Source organism: Saccopteryx bilineata, chromosome 1 (assembly GCF_036850765.1).
Source record: "Saccopteryx bilineata isolate mSacBil1 chromosome 1, mSacBil1_pri_phased_curated, whole genome shotgun sequence".
NCBI lineage: Eukaryota > Metazoa > Chordata > Mammalia > Chiroptera > Emballonuridae > Saccopteryx > Saccopteryx bilineata.
Window position 1 is genome coordinate 402,136,559 of NC_089490.1, and position 24,932 is coordinate 402,161,490.

The window sequence follows — 24,932 nt, forward strand, 5'->3', positions numbered from 1 at the left end:
GACAGCTTCCAGGCGCATCCCCAGCCCAGCCCCACCTTGCACCAGCTCTGTCTCAGCCTCTGCTTGGCTCAGCTCCAAACAACAGGGCAGGGCTGTCACATGCTGAGCCACGTGACAGGCAGCGGCTGGGGGTTCCATCCCATACGGAGGACGGGGGCCTTGTACCCCCTCACCCCTGTCCCAAGTGGCTGAAGCCTCCAGGGGCAACCGAAGCAGGTGTGGGCCAGGAGACTCCTCCTAGCCTCCAGGTAGGCAGGGGGAGCAGGGAGGGGGGTGCAGAGCTTCTCCCAGGACTCAGGGCGGCCTGGGGGGCCCAGGCCAGGTTCCCGGGCAGACCCAGGGCACTAAGGCAAAAGAGCGGCGAGGGGTGGTTGCAGGCCTGAGGTAGCAGGCACGGGGTGATGGCACAAAGGATGTTCCTGCCCCCACACCTGAAACCGAAGCACCGGCCTGCGTGACACCAGCAGCTGCTTGGAAATCACCCCCCTTTGTGTTGGCCCCAACGTGTGTGACCGACGTGGGGGCCAGGGCCAGTCAGAGGACAGGCCCCCAACCCAGTGCAGCTCAGGCACCTGAGGAGCAGGAACACAGGAGTCACCACGGTGACACTAGTCATCGTGACAGCTACCCCAGAGAACAGAGAGCTGCGCTCTTCCCCGGGAAGTGGGAGGAGACACCCGCAGCAAGCGTCCAGCGTGGGTCCCAGCCCTGCCGCACATGCCCGGTGTGGTCAAGTCCCGTCCCCTCTCTGGGACTCCATTTCCTCATCACACAACGTCAGGCTGTAGGACAGTCTCCATGAGAGGGTGCTAGACGCGGCGGTGTTGACTGACACAGACACGCGGAGGGCGTGGACCCTGAGATTGTATTTCTGGACTCCGGCCATCTTTGCGGAGGGGGAACGCAGGCTTGGGGGTGGGGCAGGGCGGAGTCTGCCCACCACACACTGTGATTCCCCTTCTCCGGCCAGTCCTGGGTCCTCACCATCAGGCCGCAGGCTAGACCCCGCAGCTGAGAGGCCCTGGAGACCCGCTGTGTGGTGCTAGCCAGCCACTGGCCCTCTCTGGGCCCTGGCTCTGCTGTGATGTGGGAGAGGCTCTTGAGGCCCCTGGGTGGTAGGTAAAATTTCCTGAGGCTCATAGATCAAAGGCAGAGTCTGAGAACTCTATCATTACATCAAGAGTCATTAAGGGGGGAAAAAAAAAAGAGTCATTAAGGGAACACGTGAGGCACGCCCTGGGCAGAGGCAAGATGACAGGGGTGTGTGGCGGTTGCTAAGGGGTTTTATAGGCCTGGCCAAGATGGCTGGGGACCCTGGGCTGTGACCCGTCCCACACGTGTAAGGAGAAATGCCTTACGTGCTTGCCTGGGGAAGGGCAAAGGCCTGTTCTAGGACCAGCACAGGTGGAGGGGTCGATACGACAGTCTCGGGGGGGTTTGGGGGAAGCAGCCTCTGTTCTGGTCCAGATCGGGCTCAGGAGTTCGGCCGCAGTCGTGTCGCGCTGAGGGAGGTGGCACCGAATCTCAACCCGGGCACCAGGCCAGCGCAGCCCCGCCCCAGGCAGGGGCCGGCCCAGCCTTGGACATTTCATAACGGCCCAACCGCCAGCAGAGTGGGACAGCAGGAGGAAGGGTCACTTGGCAGAGGCTCAGGTACAGTGTCCCGGGGAGGCCGGGGAGACAGAGGCTGGCAGCGGGGGCCCAGGACCCGGGGGGTGGGCTGGCTCTGGGCTCTGGGCTGCTGGCTGTCCTGGCAGGCAGGGCCACTCAATGGCCACAGACACAGACTGGCTTTGTCCACACAGGACTCCTCTGCCTGCCTGGGGAGAAAGGGGAAGGAGGGAGGACTTCCCTTTGATGGGACCTAAGTAGTGGGAGAGAGAGGGGCCGGCGAGGGGCCCGGGGCGGGAGGGTTCCTGGTGCCGGGCGGCCAACAGGCACCCTCGTTTTTTGTCTGACTGGGCGCCACCCTTCCTGTCACTGCAGTTACAGACCCTGTAAGGGAGCCCGGGCCCCAGCTCTGCACTCAGGAGGGGGAGCACCCGTCCCTGGGGGCGGGGTGGAGGGTCCAGCATCCGTTTCCTGGGCATAGCTATGTGCCTGGAGCCGGGACGGGGGTCTGCAGTGAGGGGTTTGGGGAGACTGTTCCTGGGAGTGGACACAGCCAGGCTCCACTGGGCCAGGCAGACAGCCCCGCTCCACAAGGGAACTGGTCATCAGAGGGGCTCAGCAAGCGTCGGGGCCGCGGCACAGCCTCTCTGTGGGGTGGGGGGTGGGACGGGGACTTGGTCCCCAGCACCCCACGCCTCCCACGGAAGGGCGGGGCCGCTGTCCAGTGCTGCAGGGAACCTTGTGGAAATCCACGAAAGTGATCAGATTGGAGACACTAGTGTATCTCGGCTGTCGGGGACGACCCTGTGACCTCCACCTCTGGCAGCTCGGGGGGGTCCTCGGCCTTAGACCTCCATGTCTACCTCTGTCACCTTCCAGCCCTGCATCCCCGCCCCCACCTGGGTCTCAGGTGGATGTCCTTGCCTCCCTAGTGCTCCCCCTGGGCTCAGGTGTCCTCGGGCTCCCACCCTGGACTCTGCTCCCCAAAACCCCTGGGCACAGCTGTCTCACAGCCTGAATACGACCCCTCAGAGACATCGGCACTCCACTCCCGTTCCACAGACGGAGAAAGGGAGCCACAGAGAGGTCAGGCCACCTGCCCAAGGTCTCCTGGCTACTAAACAGAGTTGCTAGGGTTCAAGCCCAGGTCACTGGGTCCCAGACACACCATCCTGGGAGGGGGCTCTTAGAAGACCATGGTACAGGTGGGGAAACTGAGGCAGGAAGAATGAGAGAATGCACAGAGTTTGGGGGTGGGCTCGGAAGCAGCAGATTCGCGATGGTGCCTTGGAGCCCTTGGACCAGAGCACCGACCCCATCTGTCCCTGTTCGAGTCCACGTGATCTTTCTGGGCCTCAGTTTCCCTCAGAGGCACCAGGCTCCAGCTGTGCCCACCCGAGCACAACGCTTGGTTATTCTTACTGGAGGCATTTCCAGGCCCAGGGCCTTGAGTGGACCTGCCTGGGTTTCCCCCAGGCCCCAGGGGAAGCAGGCCTGTCCCTTGTTACTATCAAGTGATTTAACAACTCCTGGCCCACCCCACTCTCACCCAGAAGCAGCAGGTCCAGAACAGAAAAAGCCAAGTGGCCGGTTGGCTCAGTGGTAGAGCGTCAGCCTGGCGTACGGGAGTCCCGGGTTCGATCCCGGGCCAGGGCACACAGGAGAAGCGCCCATCTGCTTCTCCACCCCTCCCCCTCTCCTTCCTCTCTGTCTCTCTCTTCCCCTCCCACAGCCAAGGCTCCATTGGAGCAAAGATGGCCCGGGCACTGAGGATGGCTCTGTGGCCTCTGCCTCAGGTGCTAGAATGGCTCTGGTTGCAACAGAGCAACGCCCCAGATGGGCAGAGCATCGTCCCCTGGTGATCATGCCGGGTGGATCCCGGTCGGGCACATGCGGGAGTCTGTCTGACTGCCTCCCCGTTTCCAGCTTCAGAAAAAAATTAAAAAGAAAAAAAAAAGAAAAAGTCAAGTGGCCGGTTGAAGCAGGGACTGCCTCAGCCCGCTGTGAGCCCCGGCCTGCTAGCCCCCGGGCCTCAGTGGCTCCACTCAGCCCGAGGAGGGGACCCCCAGGAACAGTGAGGAGGCGGGGGCCAAGGAGCAGGGTACACACAGCACATCTGCCCACCCTGGCCGGTGCCACTTGCCCCTGACCACCTGGCCCGGAGGTCTGCTGTTCAGGCTAACCCAGAGGTGTCCGCTATCCCTGGGGTCAGGCTACCCTGCTCCCTGCCCAGCCCCTGGTGGGCGAACGGGCGTGGGGTGGGCAGCTTTCTGCTCCTGAGGGTTCCTGGTTTGCAGGAACTGAAAGGAGCTGGGGTGGGCGTGCTCCTGGCACTTCGTGCCCTGGTCCCCACCCCCTCCTGTGGGGAGAGGAACAGTGCCCTCTCCGGGCTGTGGCCGTGGTTAAACAGTCACGCAGAGGCAGGCGATGGCACCCGACTTTCTTATGAACTTAGGCAGCTCAGACGTGCCCGGGGGTGGGGGTGGGCTCTGGAGCACCAGTCCCATCTGATGTGGGGACCTCCCATTTGTGGGTCCTCTGTGAGGTCACAAGCCCAGTTTGCCCCCACATCCCGGGTGGAAGGCAGCCTCGGTGCTTCTGCACTGCCCAGCTCCCCGTCCCTCAACGGGCAGCCCTTGGGGGCCTCCGTCCAGAGTGACCAGCCAGCAGAGGGCAATATCAGCTGAGTTTGCCTCGGTGTTGCCAGGAGAGGCTGCTGGAAGGTTCCATCCAGACCTCCACCTCCTGCAGAGCTGCCCCGCCCCTCACCTGGCTCAGATTTGCAGCACTCAAGGGGCGTGCCTTACATGCTTGTGGGTTCTGCAGCGACTCTAGTGAGTGTGCAAACAACCCCAGGAGGCTGGAGGGCGTGCGCTGTGCCACTAGTGCCCACCAGCAGTCCACCAGTGGGAGGCGGATAGCAAGGGCAGGGCCGGGGAGGGACTGGCCTGCAGGGCGCTGAGTGGAGTAGGCACAGTGACAGCACACCTGCCCAAGCACTTCTGGGCACAAATGCCATGCTTCACGTGGCGTTACATCCTTTAGTGCTTAGGACGACAGCCAGGGCGACGTCATCCCCACTTCGCAGACAAGGGACTGGAGGTGGAGGGAGGTGAGTGCCGTGCCCAGGCCAGGCCACTAAGAGGCCGAGCTGGACACGGGCCCAGGGGCAGGTGCAGAGGCTGGCGGGGCTCCTGCTTCTGGGTCCCGGCACCAGCCTGGGCGCCACCCTTCCAGGAAGAGAGTCAAGCCTGAGGCCGAGAGGGGCTCTGAGAATGTCCCCCCGCTCCCACATTACCACCTACCCTAGGGGTCATGGTGCCTGAGGTGACTGACCGGTTTCTTCCAAGCAGAGCAGGAAGCTTGTGGGGTCAGCTTGGTCCCCAGTCACACACAGAGGGACAGCCGAGGGCTGCAGCCAGGCTGTCAGCGCAGAGTGCTGGTTGGGCCAGGCCATTCGGCTGGGTAGCAGGCTCAGCCTTCGGGGCCATGGAGCCTTCCAGAAAACCGAGGGCTATGGTGACAGTGGGCACTTAACTGTAGCTGGGAGCCTTGGAGGCGCTGGCGCCCAGGCCTGGGCTCAGAGGTGGCCTCACCTTTGATAAACACCTTGTCAGCGGGTAGGTGCCAGCCCCTGACAGATGAGGAGCTTGGGGAACCAGAGCCGAAATGACAGGTCCTCCCCCCCGTCCAGTCCAGCGGGAGGAGTGGGGCAGGAGGGGGAGATCCAGGGAAGGGGGAAAGGACGAAACCAGGTATTTATTACACAGCATGACCCAGTGTGCTGGGAGCGGAGCCAAGAGGCCCTGGGAGAGAGTGTGCAGCGAGCAACCAGGGCGAGCTGCCTGGAGGAAGCAGCAGGCAGGCTGAGACATGAAGGAAAGGAGTCAGGAAGGGCAGGAAGGAAGGGTCCCCATGGGTCCTTGGCACCAGGCCAAGGGGTGATTGCATCAGAGAGCTCCTCTGTTGAGTTCCAGGTAAACAGGTGGAGGCCCGGGGGAATGCTGGGCCCCCACCCCACCTGCCAGCCATGGCTGATGACAACATGGAGGCACAACTGCCTCTCCACCCCTTGTCCTTGCTATCCCCTGCTCCCCACACACGGAGGCTGGCCACACTGTGCAGCAGGGCTCTTGGGGGCTGGGGTTCTTCCCCTGTCTTGTTGGAGAGCTGGGAAACGGGGAGAGCAGGCCACTAGCCTTTGTCACCCAGCCTTCTGAGCCACTGCCAGCCCACCTGGCCTCCCTGGGCAGTGCTGTCAGGCAGGGGGCAGCGGGCACAGAGCACTCCGTGTCCCCAAGCGGCGGGCGTGGGCGCACCTCTGCTTATCGCACTCCTGATTGCTCCGCGCCTGGCGGGGAGCGGGCAGCACCCTGTCCAGGAGGGGCCACGGCGTGGGACTGGTTTCTCTTGGTTCCCTGGCTGCCTGCCCACCTTAGGGGCTGTGGAGCAGCTGTCCCCAAGCCCACACCTGTCCTCAGGGTCCAGGACTTCCTGGCCACTGGCCAAGGGGAGTGGTCTGTGTGTCTGTCGTTGGTCTGTGCCCAAGGTTTGTGTGTGCACATATGTGCGTGTATGTAAGCATGGCCAGCCTTGGCTCTCTGGGTTATATGTGAGTCCCAGCGGGGGGGGGGGTCTGTGAGTGAAGATAGGTGGGTGCAGGCAGAGGTGGGGTGGGTGCCCCGGCCCACGCTCCCCTCCCCCTGCAGGATGAACCCCTTCGAGGACACTGTGCAGCGGCTCCGGGAGACCTTCCGCACGGGGCGGACGCGGCCGGTGGAGTTCCGGGCCGCCCAGCTCAGGGCCCTGGGCCGCTTCCTGCAGGACAACAAGCAGCTGCTGCAGGAGGCGCTGGCGCAGGACCTGAAGAAGGTGTGGGGTGGCAGGGGAGGCGGCAGGGGCGGGAGGCTGGGACAAGGGGCTTGGGGACAGCTGCATCCTCCCTGAAGTGGAACTAAAAGCCTATCCAACTCCAGCCCTTCCCTGTGCCATAACCTGCCCTTCTGCTTCCACCCTCTCAATCATTTCTTCATTTGCTCGACTGTTTACTGAGCGCCCGTGTGCCAGGTCCTGGTCTGGGATCTGGGGATGCAACAAAGGGTAAAACAAAGTGCCTGTGCCCAGCAAGCTGGCCTCTGACAAAACATGCAGTGCATAGTCACACCATGTGTCGGTGATTAAGTGCCCTGGAGTCACACTCCCAGTGTGCAGGGGACAAGCGAGGGCCAGGATCAGGGTGCTGCTTCATGCGGGGGGTCAGAGAAGGTTTCTCTGAAAAGGTGGCATCTGTACAGAGACCTAAAGGAGGAGGGAAAAGGAGCCACGTGGATATTGGGGAAAGGGCAGCAAGTCCAGCATCTGCAAAGGCCCTGAGGCAGGTGGTATTTGGTGTGTTTGTGCTTGAGGACCAACCATCAAGGAGGCCAGCATGGCTGGAGTACGAGAGGCAAGATATACAAAAGATGAGGTCCAGGGAGGTGGGTCACACCATGCAGGGCGTCATAGGCTAGAGGACTTCAGTTTCACTTGGTACAGTGGGCATCATGGCCTCTATCTAAACCCTGAGGGCCTGGGGACTTAGACCCTCCCAGTTCCAGCAGCAGCCATGGCAGGACTCCAAGAAATGCACTTTCTCGTAGGCAGCCCACTTCCCACCTCTTCAGCTAAGAGGCCCACCTGCTTAGCTGTCCCTACACAGCTGTCCAGGGGGCTCTCTGGAAAAAAACCCGGCTCATGGGCATGTTGCAAAGGCCACAGTGTCCACACCCACCCCTTTCACCTCACCAGCCAGCCCCTCACCACCTGGAACCACCAGGGCCAGGCCCGTGGCTCCTTGTCAATTGGCAAGGTGGTTATTTTGATACTTAACACCTGGGAAGGGCTCGCGGTGCGTGTCGGCTGCCAGCCAGCCCCTGTGGTCACCCCTATCTCCAGGGGATAGCAACAGTGCCATGTTAGCTGGTGCTGAGTGCTGAGCTTGTCTTAGTCCTGAGCCCTGAGTGTGACCCAGGAAGGGCCTGCAGCCTCCTGAGCCCACACATGGGACTCTACACTGACCCCTGCAGGTCACTCCTTGTTCCTCTCAGAGGCTGTGTAGACCCTCGAGGGTCAGCCAGCCCACATGCTACTCTCCTCCCCCCCTTTTCCAGAGGGTCTGCCAGCCGCTCCACGCAGGTCGTGGTGTCGATGCTGACGCCGGCAGGGCCTGGGTCCCTTAGCCATCTCCTTGGGAGCCGCCCCATTCACATGCATCCGGCCAAGTGCTTACTCTGTCCGTGGAGCAGTTACTAATTTTGAAACAAGTGCCTAGCAGCTTCTAGAGTCACAAGTGAGGCACACCTATTCCAAGGGGACAGCAAAGCCTGGCCACAAAGACTTGTCCTGAGGACACGGCCTCTTGGCAAAACTTGCTCCCTTTCTTAGTGTCCCCAAACATTCTCTTTACCTCGACCATAACCAGTTGACACCCAGGCCCCTTCATCTGCCCTTTCTGGAATGATCTGTTGTCCTATTTATGAAACCAGGTCTCCTGACTATAGACTCCGCTCTCCCTGCACGGCAAGTGGCTCATTCACTGGGCCTGGTGGGGGGACCCTGGCGCCCCGCTAAGCTTCTACCACCGCCCACCTGCTGGCCTGGCTCCCCTCCCACTAAGACCTGAGCCGACTGTGTCTGGTCCTTCTCCCCTCTCCCCGGGCTCAGGTTTCATTCCCACCTCTCATCCCAAATCCCCAAGGCTCCCCCCACAAAGGGAGCAGCAGCCCAGAAAATCTACAGGGACCCCTTCCTCTGATTTTGCAAGCTCTGTCCCCAACCCAGTAGGTGGCCCCTGCCCTGCCCTGCCCTATGTAAATTCTCTCATTTAACCCCAACAGGCCTTCCAGGTAGAGGAGGCTCAGAGAGGGCACACATCCCTGACTCAAAACAGTCTACTCTTAGTCCAGCCCAAACTTCACTCAGGCCATAGATGACCTATCGGGTGTAGCGGTCAGGCCCCACGGCTCCCTGGGCTGGAACAGGGGCTGTCCCTACTCTGCTTGACAATCTTTATCCCAGCTGCCTGGCCCCACCACCTTGCCCACTCTGCTCCTGGCTAATCAGGAACATGGTGAGCCCACACCCACCTCAGGGCCTTTGCATGTGCTGTGTGTGTTCTCTGCCTAGAATTTCCTGCCTCTGTATATTCATGGGCTCCTTTCTTCACTGCTCAGATGAAATCTTATCCCAGAGGCCGGCACTGACCACCTGGTATAAAACAGAGCAAACACACACATACATGCACACTTTCACATTCACTCTTACACCCTTACACAGACACTCACTGTGCTCTTGCACACACATGCACACTTGTGCACACACGCTCCAGCAAGCTCTGTCCCCCTTACCCTGTTAATCTTTCCTTTGCACTGTCTCGTCCTGATGTGGTCTCATTACCATGTTGACTGTCCCTGTGACGACAGCACCATGGGACAGGTTTTCTGTTTCTCCCACTGCTGCCTCCCCGGCTCAAGAGCAGCACCTGCACCCTGCACACACTGAGTGAACACGGAGCGAGTGGATGAATGAGGAGATCAGAGCAGGCCTCGCAGAGAGGAGGCTGCGCCCTCCCCAGGTCTCGGGCCACCTGCCCACCCTGGCCCTGGCCCAGGCCCTGACCCTGTCCCTCCCCTGCAGTCAGCCTTTGAGTCGGAGGTGTCTGAGATCAGCATCAGCCAGGGCGAGATTAACCTGGCCCTCAAGAATTTGCAGGCCTGGATGAAGGATGAGGAAGTACCCAGGAACCTGGTGAGCAGGCCCGGGGCCGGGGGTTTCCCACTGGGCAGCCCCTGGGTGGAGGAAGGTGGTGCTGGGGTGCTAGGGGCTCAGCCCCCCACCACTCACCGCCACACTGGCCCGGGCACAGGCCACGCAGCTGGACTCTGCCTTCATCCGGAAGGAGCCCTTTGGCCTGGTGCTCATCATTGCCCCCTGGAACTACCCCCTGAACCTCATCCTGATGCCCCTGGTGGGCGCCCTCGCAGCAGGTGAGAGCCCTCCGCCTTCCACCTGTCCCCTCGTCCCCTCCTTCACGGCCTCAGGGAGCCCACAGAGCCAGAGAGGAGCGGGGAGCTGGCACCAGGCAGCTAAGAAAGTCTGGCTCACATCTGGCTCACCATCCCCAGGCTATGTGGCCTTGGGCCCATCATGTCACCTCTCTGAGCCAGATTCCGGTTTTTTTCTTCTTCTTTTCCAAGTGAGAGGAGGAGAAATAGAGAATCAGACTCCCGCATGTGCCTGGACCGGGATCTACCCAGCCACCCCTGTCTGGGGCCGATGCTCTGCCCATCTGCGACCATGCTCACAATGAAGCTTTTTTTTTTTTTTTTTTTTTTTTTTTTACAGAGACAGAGAAAGAGTCAGAGAGAGGGATAGACAGGGATAGACAGACAGGAACGGAGAGATGAGAAGCATCTCAAATCAATCATTTGTTGTGCATTGCGACACCTTAGTTGTTCATTGATTGCTTTCTCATATGTGCCTTGACCGTGGGCCTTCAGCAGACCAAGTAACCCCTTGCTGGAGCCAGCGACCTTGGGTCCAAACTGGTGAGCTTTGCTCAAACCAGATGAGCCCACGCTCAAGCTGGCAACCTCGGGGTCTTGAACCTGGGTCCTTCCACATACCAGTCCGACACTCTATCCACTGCGCCACCGCCTGGTCAGGCAATGAAGCTATTTTTAACACCTGAGGCTCCACAGAGCCATCCTCAGCATCCAGGGCTGATGCACTTGAACCAATCAAGCTATGGCTGTGGGAGGAGAAGAGAGAGAGAGAGAGAGAGGAGGGGGGGAGAAGCAGATGGTCGCTTCTCCCATGTGCTCTGAGAATCGAACCTGGGACAGCCACATACTGGGCCGACGCTCTACCACTGAGCCAACCAGACAGGGCCAAGAGCTAGATTCCTCACCTCCAGGTGTGAGGAGTGAATGTAAACCTGAAGTGGCTGCCCCTCCTGCAGCTCTCTCCCTGCCCTGCTCTGCCCTACAGGAAACTGCGTGGTGCTGAAGCCCTCAGAGCTCAGCAAGAACACCGAGAAGGCCCTGGTCGAGGTGCTGCCCCGATACTTGGACCAGGTGCGCAGAGGCAGGCGGCCCCCGTGGGCTGGGCGGGACCCAGTCTCCAGCCTCACTCTGCCTCCTGGGGGTTGCGTGGCATGGCTAAGTCGCCTCCCCTTTCAGCTCTGCTTTCCCTCCTAATAAAACGGAAGGGTGGCAATCACGGCAGTGTTCTGAGGAGCCTGTCTCCCAGGGGTCCCCGTCTGTCTTCTGCTGGGCCCTGCTCCCAGCCGTGACCTCAGCCCTCCTACCAACCCTGCCAGACCTTGACCCCTGCTCCTCACCTCACTCGCACTCAGCCCACCGAGAGCCCTGGCAGCCCTGGTCAGGCCAGGCAAGAGGGGAGCAGGCCACCCTCGGGCTGCCTGGGCTGGGGCCCCAGGGGGCGCCCTGAGCCGCCTGCCCCTCTCTGCAGAGCTGCGTTGCCGTGGTGCAGGGCGGGCCCGAGGAGACGCAGCAGCTGCTGCAACACAAGTTTGACTACATCTTCTTCACAGGTGACAGCCTGCTGCAGGTGGCTGGGGCGGGGGGGGGGGGGGGTGCAGGGCGGGAGGGGTGGAGGCCTGCACCTGCCCCACCCTGAGGGGTCCTGTCTCCAACCCTGAGAGAGGCCACAAGGGACCTGCGCAGAGGCATGGGTGCTGGGTCGTGCTGCTGGGCTGCAGGCCAGGCTTGCTTCTCTCCCTGGGGAAGGCGGGGAGCAGCCTGGACCCCCGGGACCCTCAGGAGGGCTGGGTTCCATCCCCCAGACATAAGCCCCTCCAACAATGGCAGTCTGACGTGTCACAGAGTCTGTCCAGGCTGAGCTCCTGCTGTGCCGGGCGCTTACTCACCACCCCACTGCCCCCTAGGCCCGTCTGGCGGGCTGGACAGCTGAGGAGTCAGAAGCTAGAGTGACAAGAGATTCGGTGCCCAGCCTGGATCAGCCCACTGGCCAGGACTGGGGGAGGCTGAGTTTGCTTCTGGCCCCGAGTAGAATCAATCTCAGTGGTCACCTGCCGTCACTCTGGCCTGTGCCTAGGTGACCCAAACACCACCTGGCTTCAAGCGACCGGGTGAAGCTTCTAAAAGAGATGACAGGGCCGAGATGCGGCGGCCACACCTTGAGGCCAGGGCCCTGGAGGAGAGATGGCAGAGAGGCCGCAGCAGTGTCCGAGCCTTCTTGCTGGCCTGCCTCCTGCATCCTGAGCCATCTCCACATCAGAGGGGATGGGCCGTCTCCGCCTTTCTCCTCCTCACACCCTGCTCTGAGCCCAGGACAAGGCCCGTCTGCCATCCCCTCGGCTGACAGGGAGGGCCACTCTGGGAGCAGGGAGGCTGGGGTTTCAGCTGCTCCTGATGACTTTGGGGGGTGAGAGGAGGAGGAGGCAGCCAGGAGGGCGGTAGCCCCTCCCCTGCCAACACAGCGCACAGCTCAATGGGCTCAGGTCTCGGCCCCCAGGACAGAGGGTGCAGAGGAGGCAAGCCCCAGGTGGCCGGCTTTGGGCCAGGTACCCAGGGAGCCTGCACAGAGGCGCAGGGGAGCCTGTGAATGAGTGTCACCACAGGGGTGGGCAGGGGGTCTGAAGCGGGGTGGGGGACATGCCAAGGGGCCTGCTGAGGCAGGCAGTGGCTGGCCAGGGAAAGCCGGGTGCAGCCTGGCACCACTCTGACTCAACCACCTCTCCAGGGAGGTATAGGAACCCACATGAGGGTTCCAAGTCCCCTGGCTGAGGCCATTCCACCCGGTCCAGGTGAATAAAGGTCACTCTGGATTTTTTCCACGCACAGGGAGCTCTCAAGTTGGCAAGATTGTCATGACCGCAGCCGCCAAGCACCTGACGCCCGTCACGCTGGAGCTGGGGGGCAAGAATCCCTGCTACATAGATGACAACTGTGACCCCCAGACCGTGGCCAACCGCGTGGCCTGGTTCCGCTACTTCAACGCGGGCCAGACGTGCGTGGCCCCCGACTACATCCTGTGCAGCCCTGAAATGCAGGAGAAGCTGGTGCCCGCCCTGCAGAGCGCCATCACCCGTTTCTATGGCGAAGACCCCAGGAGCTCCCCGGACCTGGGCCGCATCATCAGTGAGAAGCATTTCCAGCGGCTCCGAGGCCTGCTGAGCTGTGGCCGTGTGGCCATCGGGGGCCAGAGTGACGAGAGTGACCGCTACATTGGTGAGTCCCACTCTCCCGACCACGGGAGCCCAGGCTAAGGCCCTTCCACACTGGAGGCCACAGCGGGGCCCCGAGTCTGGGCCCCAAAGTTCCCACACCCCACTGCCGGAGCCCTGCTGGGTCCACGGCTCTGGTGCCACGATTCTGTGACACTAATGTCCCATGTCCCCACGGTCTGAGCTGAGTCCCCAGCTTCCGTCCCGCCTTCTGCTGCTCCATGGGCTGTGACCCTGGATCCCGTGAGCCCACAATCCCCGTCCTGAGCACCTACTGGGCTGTCATTGCAAAGCAGCCCCGGCTCAGGGGTGACCCTGCTGCGCCACCAGGCTGGGGCCTGAGATCCAGTCACCCCACGACTGTCTGACCTGTCTGACCAAGGCTGGGGTTCTCTGGGCCCAGTGCCCAGTCACTCCCTGGGGGACGTGGGGAGACTCCCCTCCCTAGAACATTCCCGAGCCTGGAGCCCCAGGTCCCTGGGCCCTGCCAAGGCCCCACGCCCGGGACTGAGCCGTCCACGGTGCCTGCACAGCCCCCACGGTGCTGGTGGACGTGGCGGAGACGGACCCGGTGATGCAGGAGGAGATCTTCGGGCCCATCCTGCCCATCATGAACGTGAGGAGCCTGGACGAGGCCGTTGACTTCATCAACCGGCGGGAGAAGCCCCTGGCACTGTACGCCTTCTCCCTCAGCGACCAGGTGGGGGCTCGGGCAGGCTCGGCAGGGGCGGGACAGAGGTGGGGACAGCCCTCAAGGGCAGGTGTTCCTAGCCCCGACACACCTCCCCCTCTCATCCAGCCATTGTGAGATTCCTCGATGACAATGTTTTTCTAATAAACTTTTTATTTTGGAACAAGTAGACTTACATAAAAGCAGAGATAGCCCCGGGACTGTGCACCCCACAGCAGTTACCCCGGTTAGGGGCCCTTACAACTGAGAAGCTGGTGCTGGTGCAGGACTGTGATCTAGACTTTTTTATATGTGCCTTGACCGTGGGCCTTCAGCAGGTTTTTTTTTTGTTTTTTTTGTGTGTGTTTTTTTTAAAGATTTTATTTATTCATTATAGAGAGGGGGGAGAGAGAGAGAGAGAGAGAGAGAGAGGGAAGGGGGGAGGAGCAAAAAGCATCAACTCCCATATGTGCCTTGACCAGGCAAGCCCAGGGTTTTGAACCGGCAACCTCAGCATTTCCAGGTTGACACTTTATCCACTGCGCCACCACAGGTCAGGCTGTGATTTAGACTTGATGTGGATTCCACCCGTTTTTCCTTCTATGCCTGGATCCAAGCCGGGTCCCATGTTGCATTTCATTGTCATGACCCCTCTGGCCTGTGATGGTCTCTTGGCGTCACTGGGAGCTGCCCATCCACCACTTCCTTTCTGGGCCCACAGGCCGCCCAGGCTCCTGTGCTCTCCCTGCCCAGCCCCGGTCAGCCGTCCCCCCAGGAGCCCTGGTCCACCTGGGTAATGTGCACTTTAGCAAGTGCAACACAGGCTTTTTGGAATGGGGGTCATTCGGCATAGTCGCTTTCAAGCTTTTCTGACTGCACAGCCCTGGTCCCAGGACACGGTGACACCTAAGACACACATCCCACTCACCCCAGGTTTTTACTCGTGTTGAAGCACTGACACCTCCCACTCCATCTTCTGTGATCATGACTGCTGGTCTCACCTGCCTTGAGCCCACTGAGGGGGGCGGGGGCCCATCTACCCACCGTCAGACAAGCCCTGACCCAGCTCTTACCTGAGGGTCACACGCTGCATATATAACACAATTTAATGTCAACTAGTCCCTTTCCCTCTCCTTATTTTTTAAATTGATTTTAGAGAAAGAGGGAGAAAGAGAAGCATTCATTTGTTGTTCCACTTAGCTGTGTGTTCACTGGTTGCTTCCTGCACGTGCCCTGACGGGGAATCGAACACGCAGCCTTGGTGTTATGGGATGACGTTCTGTCTGAGCTAACCAGCCAGGGCCTCCCTCTCATCTTCAAATAAACATATAGACTGAAGAGAAAAGGCTTTCAAACAGCCAAGTACAGACCAAGCTCATGTTTCTAAAATAGCAATCTGACCACGTGGTCACATCTGACCTCCCTGTGCTGTACATCACACAGCCCCCAAACCCCCACTTCCTGTCCCTTGGCTTCCCCACCTGCCCCCCACTCTGCCTGGGGCGCCCTCTTTCTAATCTCTGCCTGCATGACTCACACCCCTGACCTCCCACCACCTCTCCCTAAAAACGCTGGTTTCCACCGCTGCTTCGGGCCCAAGTCTCTCCCAGCACACTGCACGTGACAGCAGACGCCTAGGAAACACGTCCTGAGTTGGGAGTTTGGTCCCTGTGGCCCTGAGGGGGCTGGGCAGAGCCCCTGGGACCTGTGGGCAGCAGGCTGGCTTCCTGCAGCCCAGCCACTCAGCCCCTTGCTGCTTCTTCCCAGGTGGTCAAGCAGGTGCTGGCCCGGACCAGCAGCGGGGGCTTCTGCGGGAACGACGGCTTCATGCACCTGACCCTCAGCAGCCTGCCTTTCGGAGGAGTGGGTAGGTGCGGGCAGAGCCCTGCGTTCTTCTCTTCCCTGACGGCCCCTCGACCCGTCCATCCTGCTCCCCTCCGCAGTCTGGACAGAACCTTCCAGACCTGCCTCTGGGCTGGCACATGGAAGTGGGAGTCTGCCTGGGAGCGAGTCTGACCCTACTATTCCCAACGAAATCCCCCAGCGCTCCCAGCCCCCCGGGGATCAAGCCAGGCCCTACTCACAGCTTCCGTAGACTGGCCCTTCCTGCTCCGGCCCCTGGTTCTGCTCCAGCCTCCTCTCCTGGCCCCCCTGCCTGCTGCCCCAGCCACACTGAGCTCTGCCCACACGCTAACACGCCACAGGTCAAGCACCTGCAAGGCTCTCTGAGTTTTGCCCAAGTCTGGGTCCCCCTTCCCCATACCCACCCTCTTCTGGTCAACTCCACATTCCTCAGACTTCACTAGCTGCCGGAAACCCTCCTTAATTACCCCCACCTCCACCAGGCTGGGTCCCCTGGGCCCAGTGTGGAAGCTGCCTCATCCTTGACTGCCTTCCTACTTAGACGCTGAGGACCCACTCACCCAATCCCCCACAACTCTAGGAGGTGGGGACCACTGTCACCCCATGTCACACAAGAGGAGACCAAGGCAAAGACCTGCCCAAGGAGACACAGCCAGTTCAAAGCTGAGCTTCAATCCCGGAGAACTGCTCCAGAATCCACATTCTTTTTTTTTTTTAGATTTTATTTATTCATTTTAGAGAGGAGAGAGAGAGAGAGAGAAGGGGGGGAGGAGCAGGAAGCATCAACTCCCATATGTGCCTTGTCTAGGGAACCCAGGGTTTTGAACCTACGACCTCAGAATTCCGGGTCGACCTTTATCCACTGCGCCACCACAGGTCAGGCAGAATCCACATTCTTGACCACTGTCCCCCTGATTTGCCCTAACACCTGGCATGGCTCCTGGTGTCCCCAACATTTACTGAGCTGGTGCCAGGCTCAGGGCTAAGCCATTTACCCACTGTCTCCATGATGAGGTAGCCCACTTTACAGATGGGGAAACCGAGGCTCAAAGGAGTGAGGTCACACTATGTGATTGGCAGAGCCATCTTTCTGACGTCATCTCGGCCGGCCACTGGGGCCTGACAGCTATGCCCTATGCCACTATATAGGTACCAGCGGTATAGGCAGCTACCACGGCAAGTTCTCCTTCGACACCTTCTCCCACCACCGCGCCTGCCTGCTGCGCAGCGCTGGGATGGAGAAGGTTTACTCCATCCGCTACCCACCCTACTCACCACGCAACGTGAAGCTGCTGCTGACGGCCATGGAGACCCAGGGCTTCAGCTGCACCCTGCTCTGAGCCCGCCTCGGGCACCAGGGGACCGAGTGTCCCTCCCAGTGCATGCCCAAGTCCTCCGCTGCCGCCTGGGGCTGGTGGTGATGTGGCCTAGAGGCCAGGGCACATAGAAAGAAAGACCCACCAAGGCCACAGCCCTGCCCAGCCCAGTGCTGACCCGGCTCCCTCCTTGGGCTGCCCCTTCTGGCCCTCAGCCTCCTCCTTCAGCCACCCTCCAGCTGGGACGGCTAAAGTGAGGGAGCGTGGAGAAACTCCACGCCTGTGTCCTGGGAGAGGGCCAGCACGGCCACCTCTGAGCCACCCCTTCCTGTGGAGGGTGCTGCAGAAGGGGCGCTGACATCTGGTCCAGACCACGGTGTGCCACCCTGTCCTGAGCTGCCCCCGATGACTAACAACGAGTATGTCCCATACGGTTGTGAGCTTAATAAAGACGAGTGGCTGACCCTGAGCTCCAAACGTCCTGTCTCTTCACTGAGGTGGGGTGAGGCCGCCTCGCTCATCCGTCTCCCCAGGCTGAGGGGCCTGTGGCAGGATCTTCCTGCCCTTCAGCTCCGGCTTCTCCGGAGCTCTGAGCACACTCTTGTCCCCCAGGTGGCCAGCCCCAGGCGCCTCTAAACCTTGTCCCGCGCCGGACTCATCCTATTCTCTGTCCCGCTCATCCTTCAGGGCTCTGACCCTCCTAGGCCATAAAGCCCAACTATCCGCCTCCTGCTCGACACCCCCTTTCTTCGCCCACGTCCTATCTTTCGGCAAGTCTGGATGACTTAATAACACCACACCACTTCCCTGATCCACACATTAATCACTGCGCGCTTGGGGTCACTCATAACCTCCCCCTCACCCCCCGGTCCGGTCCTTCCCTCGGCATAGCCACTGATCTTCCCAAAGCACATGGGACCTTGCCAGCCCTCGGCCTGAAACCCTGCAGAGGGTCCCTGTGGCCCACAAGTCTGGACCAGTAACAGTCCTTGGGAAGCTCTGCTGAGGCCCTGTGCCCGCACACCTGGCCTGTCCTGGTCTTCTTCTACTGCTTCTAATGAATGCAACACGTCCTTCTGGGGAGGACTTCTGCACACACGCTGGGCATGCTCCCTCTCTGCCCTTCTTGTCCTGCTCAACTCCTACTCCTACCCGCCTTCAGCTTGAACATCTCCTCCTCAAGAGCCTTCCCTGACCACCTCCCGAACCCCCTCACCCACCCACACACACATGCATGTGGCTTCAGGGGCCTTTCAGTGTCCGCAGCCTCCGCTGTCCTGCACACAATTCACTGAGAGGAGACACAGGTTCGGTGACTGATATGTGCCGGGGCTCCCGAGTCATAGGCACAGGTGCGGGTCAGGCAGCTGCACTTTGCAGCTCTACAGCTTGGGTCAAGTTAAGTCCATGCCTCCGTTTCCTCATAGGTAAAGCGAGAATAATCGTTCCTCCACCCAGGGCTTCTGTAAAGGTTGAATAAATCCGCGTGGGTGAAGGTTTAGGACAGAGTACGCACGGCTCCCGCATTTAGTCACCGCCATGAGGGTCTCTCACCACCACCATCATCACACACGCCGGGCGGAGACCTACCCGGAGCCGTTTCCTAAGCCACGCCCCGGATATCCCGCCTCCAGTGTCTCGGAGTCCTCGCTTACAGGCCTCCCCAATCAAACATGGCAGCATCCTACATAACTTCAGGCGTCTGCTCTTCCCTAACCAATTGGAGGAAAGGTGCCTTTACATCCCGCCTTCTTCGGTTTGCGCCGCCGGCCAGTCAGACAACATGTTTAAGAGTCAACGCGAAGAAGGCGAAACCAGCTGGCCCAATGGCTGCGTCCCAGGGTTGAGGCCCCGCCTCTTACCGACCGGCAGCTCCGCAGGGGAAGGAGCGGTAACGCTTCAAGGTGGGTGTTCGGGGCTGGGCCACCGAGGCCGGGCCTGGGCAGTGCGGTGTAGGAAGCGAAGGTGGTGTCCCTGTTGGTCCCGCTGGCTCCGCGCCCGTGCTTCATCCCGGTTCACTCACGACCCGCGGTCCCCGTGTCCTTGAGCGTGCAGCAGACGGACCGGGAAGCTGGTGTCCGCAGGGCGCATGCGACTCCTGCGTCCTTCGGGTCAGAGGTCATGGGAAAGAGCGAATAAGGTGTTGGTTTGGGTGCCTGGCACTTAAGTCAGTAGTCAAAAAAATTAGGCCCGTTAGAGGTCACAGGTCACGGGAGAGGCACTTTTAAGCGCCGGCTAAATGCCTGGCTCTGGGCTTGGCATGTCGTGACTCCCTTCGTTCTTAGGATTTCCCATTTCTCATACGAGAAAACAGGTCGGGTGATCTCACCTGCCCAAGGTCACTTGGCATTCTGAGAGACAGTTCCATGGGGGAAGGAATTTGATCTTGAGGGTTATTTAAGTGTCAGGTTTCCAGTGGGGTGGGGAGCTGAGGGTGTAAAGGGAGGGGTCCAGATTGGTTCAGGTCCTGATGCCAACCTGCTAGTGTGTGACCTTTGGGCAAGTCATTCAACACAACCGAGCTGCAGCTTCTCATCTGTGCCTCTCTCATGGGGTCTTTGTAAGGACAAAATGAAAGTGCCTGTGGCCCCTAGCTCCTGTAGGGAGCTCACAGCCAATGCTGGTGGCAGCTGGCCATGCTGTTTGGGTGGGATGTGAGGGAATGAACGGGAGGGGAGAGATGATACAGAGGAGCATTGTGGGGAAGGGAGGAGGGATGATTTCAAAGGTTTCTTACAAGGTGAGATAGATAGCACTTGGGTCTCGGGCTGAGCTCAGGCAGGTTGGAGGGCTGGGAGATGCCACACCTGAGGACAGTTAGAGGGCTGACAGTGCCACACCATCTATGCCTGTGACAGTGAAATTAAATGATACAGTGGCCCTGAGGTCAAGGGTCAGAGCTCCTACAGAGCCAGAGTTCTGGGGAGGCCGGGTCTGGGACCCACCACCCCTCCCTCCCTTTTCTTGCCCACAGATGCGCTGCCTGACTACAGCCATGCTGCTTCGGGTCCTGGCCCGTGCTGCCCGTGCAGGTAGGACCGAGGGAGCCTTTCCTGGGCGTGGGTCCCGGCCTGAGGTTGCACCAGCACAGCATCTTTTTGCCTGGGACACCAGCTTCCCCGACCCCTTTTCTTTCAGGGCATCCCAGTGCCCGGAGCCTCCACAGCAGCGCAGTGGCAGCCACCTACAGTGAGTCCCAGGGCACCTGGAGCCTCGGGCTTTCCTGACCATGGTCCTGCCAGAGGCAGGGGAGGAGGCCTGGCATTGCCAGGGCCTTCCCTACTGTGAACTTAGGTTTCCATTCTGTAAAATGAGGATGGTGATCAAGATTTGTCGGAACAGTGTCTGTCGTTGCAAGGGGTTGGGGTGCCTTCCCTGTGGCTACTCAGTGTGATCTCAGAGCTCCCCTGCATGAGGGGGGAGGGAGCTGCCAGGTGTGAGCTCCAGATGCTCATACCTCTTCCCAGACCCCTCCACTCCTGAACTTAGATGGCCACACAGGTACAGGAAGAAGCAGGAAAGTTTAGTGAATGAACAGCCCCTGGGGTAGGGGCCCAGCCGTTGTACCTGCCAGAAGTGTGGGGCCTCATCTCTCTGAGCTATATTCTGGGCCATGGGGGAAGTCCCTGCCACTGCCATGACATTTCTGCTTGCATCCTCCGCAGAGTATGTGAACTTGCGAGAGCCCTCTATGGACATGAAGTCGGTGACTGACCGGGCAGCTCAAACCCTGATGTGGACAGAGCTCGTCCGAGGTGGGCCGTTTGGGGAGGGCCCGATGGGCTGGGGTGGGCACCAGTGGTCAGGGATGAGGGGCTCTGCCTACCATGCCCATGCTGCCCACAGGACTGGGCATGACCCTGAGCTACCTGTTCCGGGAGCCAGCCACCATAAACTACCCGTTTGAGAAAGGTCCACTGAGCCCTCGCTTCCGTGGGGAGCACGCACTGCGCCGTTACCCATCTGGGGAGGAACGCTGCATTGCCTGCAAGCTTTGTGAGGCTGTCTGCCCTGCCCAGGTGAGCCCCCAACCCCAACTGACTGCCACCAGGCCCCTGCCACCAGAAGAGGGAGGCCGCAGCCTGCTGCTGAGGGGGAAGGGGGACAGCCCTGAGCCCAAACTCTGGCCCCCCGGGTGTGTGTCTCCAGTCTCTCTGAGCAACTTCCCCCTATGAGTGGGAACTAGAACTTGTCGCTAGGGCCGACTCAGAGTCTGTGAGTCAATGGGGTAAGCTTCTAACCCCGAGCAGACCACGTGACACTAGGGGTTCCTGTCCTTGGAGGTCTGGTCAGGGCTGTGAAACCCAGACCTGTGAGCCACAGGGCGGCACCCAAGGGTCTCCATTTTCCCCAGATGAAGCAGCAGTTTCAGGAGCCCTGCCTGTGCGCCTGTCATGGGGCCAGGCTCAAGGACACACGCATCACAGCTGAGGCCCTCGCCATCCCTGGTTACTGGTCACTGGAACCCCAGTGTTTGGTTCTATTGGGAGGTCCCTCATGGGCCACCCAAAGTCAGGGCTTGTTAGTGTATAAAGAGAAAGATACAGTCGGGGTACACAGACCTGTGGCGAGTCCAGCAGGAGCCCCCAGGCACAGTGACCCCCTCCCGATGGCTACGCCGGGCCACATCTCCATGCCTCAGGATGGCTTCCTTTCCGAGTCCTAGCTCATGTCCTGGACCGCTCCTGGGCCTTCCAGGCCACAGGCTGCAGCCGTGATATCTTCAGTCCAACCACCCACCTGGAGCTCACGGGAGAGCCAAAGCAGTAATAACTGACGCTGCCGGGTGGCCGGTGCCCGGCTCACGACTTATCTTTACAACAACTTCGACTCTGGGAAGGAGAGATTATTACCACCGTGTTTATAGATGAGGAAACTGAGGCAGAAAGATGAGGCTGCCACTCAGAGGACCCACTGGAAATGGTGGGCGTGTGGAGGCCTTTGCCACGCCACTTTGAAGGTCATGCTGGCTGTGGGAGGCCTCAGGCCAGCCATTTGCCAGCTGGCACAAGGCTGTACCTAGGAACTGACAGGCTCTGCCTGTCTCTTGCTGTGTGGCTTTGGGAAGCTCCTCAACCTTCTGAGCCTGTTTTCTCACCCATCAAATGGGGAGAACTAGACGGAAGTGGGAGGGTTGTTCAACACACCGCCAGCAGTAACCGCATCTCCTGCAGGCCGGGCCCCTCAGGGCTCCAGGTGACGCAGCAAACACAGCAAGCAGCAGCCCTGTGGGACTTATGCTCTTGGTTAACAGAGACAGGGAAGATGTCATCTAGGGCAAATGCTAAGAAGCTGACCAGACAGCCATGACGGGCAGGCGGCCTATTGGGAGAGGATACTGGAGAGGCGGATATGGGCTGACAGTGGAGACAGTTGGGCTGTAAGCCCCTGGGGGGTGACCCCCCAGAAGGGGGCAGGCGAGTGCAACCCTGGGGGTGGGAATGAGCAGTCTGGCGTGGACTCTGTGCCTGGCGGAGCCTGGCAAGGCTGATGGGTGACAGTACCCTGCACCCCCCCCCCCCAGGCCATCACCATCGAGGCGGAGCCACGGGCTGACGGCAGCCGCCGGACCACCCGCTACGACATTGACATGACCAAGTGCATCTATTGCGGCTTCTGCCAGGAGGCCTGCCCTGTGGATGCCATTGTCGAGGTGAGTGGGCCCCGGGGTGGGGGAGGCTGGGGCACAGGCTTGTTGGGGGGGCCTAACACGGCTGTGCCTGCACCCACCCCTGCAGGGCCCTAATTTTGAGTTCTCCACGGAGACGCATGAGGAGCTACTGTATAACAAGGAGAAGCTGCTGAACAATGGGGACAAGTGGGAGGCCGAGATTGCAGCCAACATCCAGGCCGACTACCTCTACCGGTGATGCGCCCCACCCCGCCGGGCCGCAGCCCCTGCGGCCCAATAAAGAAGCTTTGACCTTCCTGCCGTCTCTCATGATTTCGCTACCTATGCTGGGATGGCCATGGCTTGACCACAGCCTGTGGATTCCTCCAGGTCCCTCAGTGGGACCAGTTGGGCCAGGCCAGCCTTCCTGTGGGACCCTGGGACCTGTCAGGCTCACCTTGGGGCTGGGCTCCAGCCCAGAGCAGCCCTGTTGGCTACACATCTTTCCAGGAATTTTCCTCAGGGCAGCAGGCCTACAGTCAGCTCCAGTCTGCTCTTCCCATAATCCTGCTGTCCCCAGGGTTACCAACGATTAATACGCTAGGGACACAGAGCCTCCCAAGGCCTCAGGCAGGAGTGCGTCAAGTGGCACAAACTCAGAAAGGCCAGCTCATCCTGTTGAAGGTCAGGCTGAAGCCTGCTGTGGGGGTGACAGTCACGAGATGGTGACACAGGCCTTGCTGCCCCTGAGCTGGCCTTGTCTCACCTCCAGCCACATCCCCTTTTCTCCCCGAGTTCCCCAGACCAGGCTGTTGGCTTGGCCTCTGCTCGGGACTTCCTGCCTTGCAATTCCAGCAACGTGGTGTGGTTCCCTCTGGGGCCACATGCAAGCCCAGTGCCAGTGCAATAGCCAAAATGGGCCCCCTTGAAGTCTGTGCTAAGCACGGAAAGGACTTCAGTGTATTCTCAGAGGTGGTGAACTGGCTCAGAGAGGGGAAGTGACTCGCTTGGGGTCACAGCAGGGAAGTGACTTGCTCGGAGTCACAGCCCATATCAGGTGGATAACCTAACTCCGCTTTGAAAGCTCCCATTCCCCCTTTCTCCATCATTTCCAGGAGTACTTTTTACAAAACATTTCCAAGGTGCTTCTTGGAAAGAAGTGGGGAGGGCATTCTGGGGACCGTAAGTGCAGGAAATACTCCAGCGTCCCTCTACTTGGACAGACACTGTCAGCACGGTCGAAGCCCTGAGACATCCTGCAGCAAAGACGCCCAGACTTGCCCAGCTCGTCCCTTTTCCCCAGATCGCTGCTGGTACCTGGGCCAAGCTGGACCCCACCACTGGCCAAGGCGTGGGGCCCCCACAGCCCGAGGAACAGGCACAGAGGTGAGACGTTAAGTGCAGGACCCAAAGGGAAGCCCGGAGCCCAGGAAATGTCCGAGTCCAGGCCACGGCTGGCCCTACAGAAACAGTCCTAAGAGACGGGCTTAAGAATCCCAAACCGCTTCTAATTCCACTTTTCCCAGAGGACTAGCAAGAGAGCATTGGCACGGAGCCTGTGTCCGTACACAGGTAAAGAGACCACTTTTGTTAAACAGCCCGTACCCAGCTCCTGAGGTGGTTCTTTCCCTGACTGATGGGTATTTTCTGTGTCAGGACAGCAGCTCTAGCACCCTTTCATAACAATCGAGTTCATTTCCCCTGCACAGAGCGTGCTGACCTGGGGCCACCTTCCCCACACGCCGGTGCTCAGTTGGGTTGTGTTGCCGGTCCCTTCTGAACAGCCCCATGACCCAGAACACTTCCCTTGGACCTTGGCTGTGACTCAGTTTCCAGTCCTGGTTCTGAGGTCCCATTTGCTCACCTCCCCTACCCCTCAGCGGCCCTTGCAGTGTGAGGCCCCTGGTACCTCTAGGCCCCAGTGGATATAGCCCCGGCTTGTCCAAAGTGCAGGCAGCCCAATCTGCGGTGACGAAGTGGATAAAGCGTCAACCTAGAACACTGAGGTGGCCGGTTCGAAACCCTGTGCTTGCCTGGTCAAGCCACGTACAGGAAGTAACTACTATGAGTTGATGCTTCCTACTTCTACCCCCTTTCTCTCGCTTTCTCTCTTCTCTCTCTAAAAAATCAATAAATAAAAATTTAAAAAACATATCAACTTTTAGTCTGACCTGTGGTGGCGCAGTGGATAAAGTGTCAGCCAGGAATGCTGAGGTTGCTGGTTCGAAACCCCTGGACTTGCCCGGTCAAGGCACATATGGGAGTTGATGCTTCCTGCATCTCCCTCCCTTCTCTCTCTTCTCTAAAATGAATTAATAAAAATCTTTTTTTTTTTTTTTTTTAAATTTTTTATTTATTCACTTTAGAGAGGAGAGGGAGAGACAGAGAGAGAGAGAGAGAGAGAGAGGAGAGACAGAGAGAGAGAAGGGGGAGGAGCTGGAAGCATCAACTCCCATATGTGCCTTGACCAGGCAAGCCCAGGGTTTCGAACCGGCGACCTCAGCATTTCTAGGTCGATGCTTTATCCACTGCGCCACCACAGGTCAGGCTTAATAAAAATCTTTTTTTTTTTTTTTTTTTTTTTTTTTTTTTTTTTTTTTTCATTTTTCTGAA

General features: G+C 59.7%; 2 protein-coding genes across 7 annotated transcripts; both read left to right on the top strand.

The window, feature by feature from the left end:
* Positions 1-225: 225 nt before the first annotated feature.
* Positions 226-17,177, top strand: ALDH3B1 (aldehyde dehydrogenase 3 family member B1). Of its 3 annotated transcripts, none has more exons than XM_066252234.1 (10): positions 226-248; positions 6,321-6,483; positions 9,286-9,396; positions 9,515-9,635; positions 10,639-10,724; positions 11,122-11,203; positions 12,477-12,863; positions 13,393-13,559; positions 15,297-15,396; positions 16,542-17,177. In XM_066252234.1, exons 2-10 carry the CDS (start codon positions 6,322-6,324, stop codon positions 16,730-16,732), a joined length of 1,407 nt encoding a protein of 468 aa, XP_066108331.1. In that variant the 5' UTR covers positions 226-248; position 6,321; the 3' UTR covers positions 16,733-17,177. The 3 variants fall into 3 exon arrangements, with proteins under 3 accessions (XP_066108331.1, XP_066108330.1, XP_066108329.1); XM_066252233.1 differs by lacking the exon at positions 226-248 and adding an exon at positions 1,263-1,653; XM_066252232.1 differs by lacking the exon at positions 226-248 and adding an exon at positions 4,590-4,723.
* Positions 17,178-18,460: 1,283 nt separating this feature from the next.
* NDUFS8 (NADH:ubiquinone oxidoreductase core subunit S8) lies at positions 18,461-22,636 on the top strand. Of its 4 annotated transcripts, none has more exons than XM_066252236.1 (7): positions 18,461-18,612; positions 19,683-19,740; positions 19,847-19,897; positions 20,374-20,463; positions 20,555-20,727; positions 22,233-22,361; positions 22,447-22,636. In XM_066252236.1, the coding sequence occupies exons 2-7, from the start codon at positions 19,683-19,685 to the stop codon at positions 22,576-22,578; spliced, it is 633 nt and encodes a 210-aa protein (XP_066108333.1). In that variant the 5' UTR covers positions 18,461-18,612; the 3' UTR covers positions 22,579-22,636. The 4 variants fall into 4 exon arrangements, with proteins under 4 accessions (XP_066108333.1, XP_066108332.1, XP_066108335.1 ...); XM_066252235.1 differs by lacking the exon at positions 18,461-18,612 and adding an exon at positions 18,628-18,848; XM_066252238.1 differs by lacking the exon at positions 18,461-18,612 and adding an exon at positions 18,628-18,819.
* Positions 22,637-24,932: the final 2,296 nt, after the last annotated feature.